This window comes from Myzus persicae, unplaced genomic scaffold (assembly GCF_001856785.1).
Source record: "Myzus persicae strain clone G006 unplaced genomic scaffold, MPER_G0061.0, whole genome shotgun sequence".
NCBI lineage: Eukaryota > Metazoa > Arthropoda > Insecta > Hemiptera > Aphididae > Myzus > Myzus persicae.
The window spans coordinates 1-5257 of NW_019101919.1; the positions used below are offsets into that span (position 1 = coordinate 1).

General features: G+C 28.8%; 1 protein-coding gene across 4 annotated transcripts; it reads right to left on the reverse strand.

Moving 5' to 3' along the window:
* Positions 1-21: 21 nt before the first annotated feature.
* LOC111030767 lies at positions 22-4945 on the reverse strand. Of its 4 annotated transcripts, XM_022310435.1 has the most exons (10): positions 4924-4945; positions 4447-4552; positions 3595-3774; positions 2606-2695; positions 2264-2514; positions 1903-2174; positions 1620-1842; positions 1249-1509; positions 809-1069; positions 22-592 (listed from the first exon to the last, which is right to left on the reverse strand). In XM_022310435.1, exons 2-10 carry the CDS (start codon positions 4479-4481, stop codon positions 60-62), a joined length of 2106 nt encoding a protein of 701 aa, XP_022166127.1. In that variant the 5' UTR covers positions 4482-4552; positions 4924-4945; the 3' UTR covers positions 22-59. The 4 variants fall into 4 exon arrangements, with proteins under 4 accessions (XP_022166127.1, XP_022166126.1, XP_022166125.1 ...); XM_022310434.1 differs by lacking the exon at positions 4924-4945 and having other exon boundaries at positions 4447-4671; XM_022310433.1 differs by lacking the exons at positions 4447-4552; positions 4924-4945 and adding an exon at positions 4102-4440.
* Between the last annotated feature and the right edge of the window lie 312 nt (positions 4946-5257).

Below are 5257 nucleotides of genomic sequence, written 5' to 3' on the forward strand. Positions count from 1 at the left end.
AACAATATTAATTATTGGAAAAGTAAAAATGTAAGTAAGTACCTAATTATAAATAATAACTATACAATACCTGGACTTGCAGCTAAGTAAGGAAATTCAGAATCGATAATAAGACCACATAATGTAACTTTCAAGTTGAACATATTTTCAAATTGAGTTCTAGCATGTAGTTCAAACTCTATTCCGTGATCCATTTCTTTGGACTTAGCTGGAAGTTTATACAGCATTGAATGGACTTTTTTTTTACAGCTTGTGTAAGGTTTCATTTTGCACACTTCCCCGAATTTAGATGCTGTTAGTCTAATTTTACGTTGTTGGAACCACTCAAAATTTTGATTTTGTTCCCTTGTTTTTTTCTCTATATCTATGTTATTAACAAGTGATAACTTATTAATAAAATCAAGCTTTTTTTCATTCAGCTGTTCCTCGCTTAGTGTCTCAAGCAATGGTTCTGCCAGACCATATTCTTTATCAGGAGCTCCGAAGTGTAATTTCTTCCTTTTAGTTCCTTCATAAACTAATCTTCTTCGTCTCATAGCGGTGTTAGTTCTTACTCTACTAATATTTTTTAAATATTTTTTACCAATTTTTCCTGTAATTACATAAGTATATATAAAATATCAAAGGAAGAAACTCATTATCTTAGAATAATTATTGAATAAATGTCAATTAAATTTGTTCTTTTAAAACAAAATATTTTCTAATAAATTTAAAATTAAAAAAATAGAAATATTCCAAAGATAAGAATTTTATAATTACAAACTGATTTTACTCAATTATCTAATTAATATATTTTTATTTAGTTTACCTGGACTAGTCATTAACATTTTTTTATGAATTGTTCTTAAATATTTCTTAGAATTATACGCAATAACAGCGGCTTCGATTCTTGTCTCAAAGTTTCGACCTTGTGAAAAGTTTATCCTCTTTCCGCCTATGTGCTTATTTATGACACTGTTAAATTGTTCACATAAGTTATTAGTTACATCTTCGATTAAAGATGACGCATTGTTCACAAGACGTGAAATAATATATTTTATTTCTCTCATCATTCCGCATTTTTCAGCATCTGGAACCAAATTTTTTTCACCCACTTAAGTCCCTGAACAAAAATAATCATCACAATTTATGTGTTGTCCTAATCGGTGATATGGACCATTTAAAATATCTTTTTTTAAATCTGCAAGGTAAAAATACAAATTTAATTTACTTTATGTTTTATAATTTTTATTAGTGGGAATTATGTACCTGAAATTTGATCTTCTTTAGGTTTGTTACTAAACTTTCTGTAATGAACAGCTTTAGTCACGTCCGTACGAAACCGTAAAATATGTGATAATATATGTTTTCGTAATAATATGGGATACTCAGTTTTTTTCCCTAAAGCCGTCATTTTCTGTGAATAATTTCGTAACAGATGATTTGAACATTCGATTTTTTGGATATGAAAATTAGATCCATAAGGTAATCTTTCATTTAACCGTTTTGTCACGCTACTGTCTCCATCTCCTATAAAATAAAGTACACAAAAAGTCCGTCTTGCCTTAGTCTTTAACCGTATCTTATAGAAAATAATAAAAGTATATTTAATTGTAATTATATATAAATTGAATTAATACCAATTAATTTATTATATTTTAGGCCATGCATTTGGTAACTATTTAAAAACCCTTCTAATATGCCATCGGCTTCCATTCCAGTAGAAGGTTTATTCCAGTTGAGGAAACATCTGTGATCTGGTTTGTCTTCCTTCCTTGCTGATGCTCTTTGACATACAGCACAATAACTATTACGGATTCCAATAAATAATATTTTTCCAGTTTTATACCCAATAATTGTGGCCTGTCAAAAATATAATTAAATTTATTATATAGTTTCATTGAAATCATACGGAGAAATTACAGCTCCAGACAAAGCGTTATATTTGGTCTTGTAGCTCCTCTTAGACCACTGGCCATCTGCTATGACAGTACACATTGGAATTCCATCTTCGTCTGTATTTCCTTCTTCTAATGCGATTTTTCTTTCTTCGTCTCCAGCTCTTTTTATTTCGTCCCAGGCGGTGTCGTGTACAAGATCTCCCATGTTACTCAATAATTTTTGATAAGTAGCATCTACCATTGATGGCACATCGATAATTGCGGAAAGTTCAGTTAATTGAGAATATCCAATACCTGATTTTATGTAGATTATATAATTTAGAAAAAAAAAGTTTGTTAAAAAAAAATTCTAATTATTATCCATACGACCATAAAAAACCTACCAATAGCTAAAGTCGCATTCACCAAAGCCTTATTAATTGGCATGTATAATTTCTCAGGACTTTCGCTTGTAATTTGGTCCACTATATCACACATTTTACACCGAAAATAAAAAACTGACGAAAACCCTTTCATAATTTCATTCTCAAACTTCATATCCATAAACGAACAGCCAAAGCCACCCTTGTGTTTACAGTTTTGTATTTGATTAAAGATATGACGAATATCCACAATTCTCCTTCCTTCAAGTTGTCTAAAAAATAGTATTTTGGAATTTTTGAAAACAAAAATAACTAAAAACACCTTAATTTATATTTTTAACGATAACACCACCGTATATATACTTTGATTCAGTTGTTAATGACGAGTCTTGAAATGATACGCTCAATTCATGATTTACGACTGATGATTCTATTGGTTCTAATAATTCATAACTAGAATATTATACAATAATATTCATATATTACAGTTGTTTTAAAATTGAATATAATTTTTATATATTGTATATATTTTTAATATTATTAATTTTTAAATTCTGAACCGAGTGAATGTATTGGTTTTATACTGATGTGTATTTTTTTCCGTGTCTACACAAATATTTGTGTAAAAACGATTTTTTATGTTACACCATAATTTTCAAATCTTAGACTCAAACCAAAAAATGTTTATGAATTTCTCAATAAAAAAAAACAGCGAAATTTCGTGATTTTTACGTATTTTTTCAAATTTCTAACTTTAGACGCTAATAAAAAACAATCAAATAATTACGCTCAACTTTTTTTTTGATTTTCACTTCAAACAAATTATGAAGAATCTTTATTAAACTTTTAAGTTTTTTGACAGAGCGAATACATTTTCATCGACGTTAGCAAAAAAAAAAACGAAAAAAAACCGAAAATTTATAATGCTTATAAATAGCTCAATAAAAGTCAACATTTTTTGAAAATTTGATGGTGTATTGAAATTATACATATAAACGTTTGGTGAAAATTTCATGTATTTACTGTTATTATTTTTAGTGTAACACCAAAAAAAAATTGATTTTTCCTAAAAAGTGCGTTGCGTAAAAATTTCCGTTTTTTCCTTGATTTTTTGTGGGTTTTTACCCGCTGTGTTTAAAAAGTATTGAACATTTTATACTTTTGACCCCCCAAAGTACCATCTATATTCACCTTCCTATCAGTAAAGTTGCAGGTGAAGAAAATTGGAGCATTTTACTGCCTCAAAACGTGATGACAGACACAAATAAAAACACACATCATTGTAAAATCAAATCAATACATTCATCGCTATGCCCTATGCATACAATCTAAGATTTATTTATTACACCTACTTTGATGTAATTGACTCGTTAGTATCAAACAGTTCTAGGTTTCTTGATGTACATGGTATGGATCCATCATTTCCTATTATGGGAGATGCGTCTGAATCTTCAATATTCAATGTAATCGAATTCACCGTATTATGAGTGTCCAAATAAGAATTATCCTTCTGCTTAGGAGTAACTTTTTGTCTAAATATATTTAAATTATAAATTTAAATTACAAATTGTATTGATTTGTTTTTAAAAATGTTTAAAAACAAAAATAACTAAAAACACCTTTTTTTATATTTTTAACGATAACACCACCGTATACTTTTTGATTCAGTTATTACTCATTAGTGACGAGTCTTGATTTGTTTATAAAATAAACTACCAATGTCTTTAATTTTTTTGATTTTTTTTCTAATACATATGTAATATATACATTATATATTTGTTTGTATACTTTAATACTTACATATCGTTTAAATGTAAACGAATCAAAAAAGGTAATTGGGAATTTTCTCGAGAACTTACTTGTTTGTTGTCTTGTAAATTCGTGCATATGCAAGTGCTCTACCACCCTTTGGCCTGGTACTTCTATTTTTATTGTTTTTTTTATTTGCCATTATAATAATATGACCAAACGCAAAAACAAAACTCAGAAATAATAGTCCAAATATCTAGTATAAAGTATAAACTATAAAATATGACCGAATGTCCGAATTGCGCGCTCGAGTGTTTGTCAATGAAGTCAATAGTCTATACGATTAATACGATTGTGATTCGTGATTATAATTTGTGGAACGCCGTAAATGGAAATAATAATAATTATAATCTAATCGGTGGATTTCAATAAGTTATAAATAAATTCGTACCCACCGACCGTATATTATCATTATGCAATAACAGATCATGGTGGGGGGCCGCCGCACGTCACCAAAGATGACGGCGCGACTTGAATGTTATATGCCGCTAGGAACAGCACCTGCTTGACGGAAAAAATCAACAATATTTAAAATGTACGGCAAACAAGCTTACGCAGACTGAGTAAAACTCCCTTAATTTGGGTTTTAGAGTGAAAACACCTATTATAAAACTAAAAGAAGATAAAATTCTGGAGGGCACCACGCTGCGATTTTTCTATTAATCCAATTTAAACACTTAGTACATTGTTAAGAAATAATGATATTTTTAAAGAACTATACCTTTTTTAAAAATTAACTAATTAATATTTTTAAAAAAAACGCAGCGTGGTGCCCTTCAAAATGTTGTCCTCTTTCAGTTTTATAATAGGTGTTTTCACTCTAAAACCCAAATTAAGGGAGTTCTACTCAGTCTCCGTAACCATGTTTTTACCACGGAAAACCGTCGGTATGGCGTCCTCTTAAGTATAGCATACTAAAACTAATTTAGGTACCGATGTTTTGAAATATTTTTATTACTATTATAGTCAATTTGCTGGCTGTTATTATTACTAAAATTGTTGTTTTTTTTTATTAATTTAATGTATAAGCCATAGTAAATTTTATAACAATAAATATATAACTTTAGATCAAGAATTATACCTCCAATTAAAGTTTACTTAAAAGGTGTACATTAATTTTTAAATCTGTGGTTTTACCTGTAAATCGTTTTGCAATAAGTAAATAAACAATAAGCTGGCAATGGTGCAACATTATAGTACAATGAT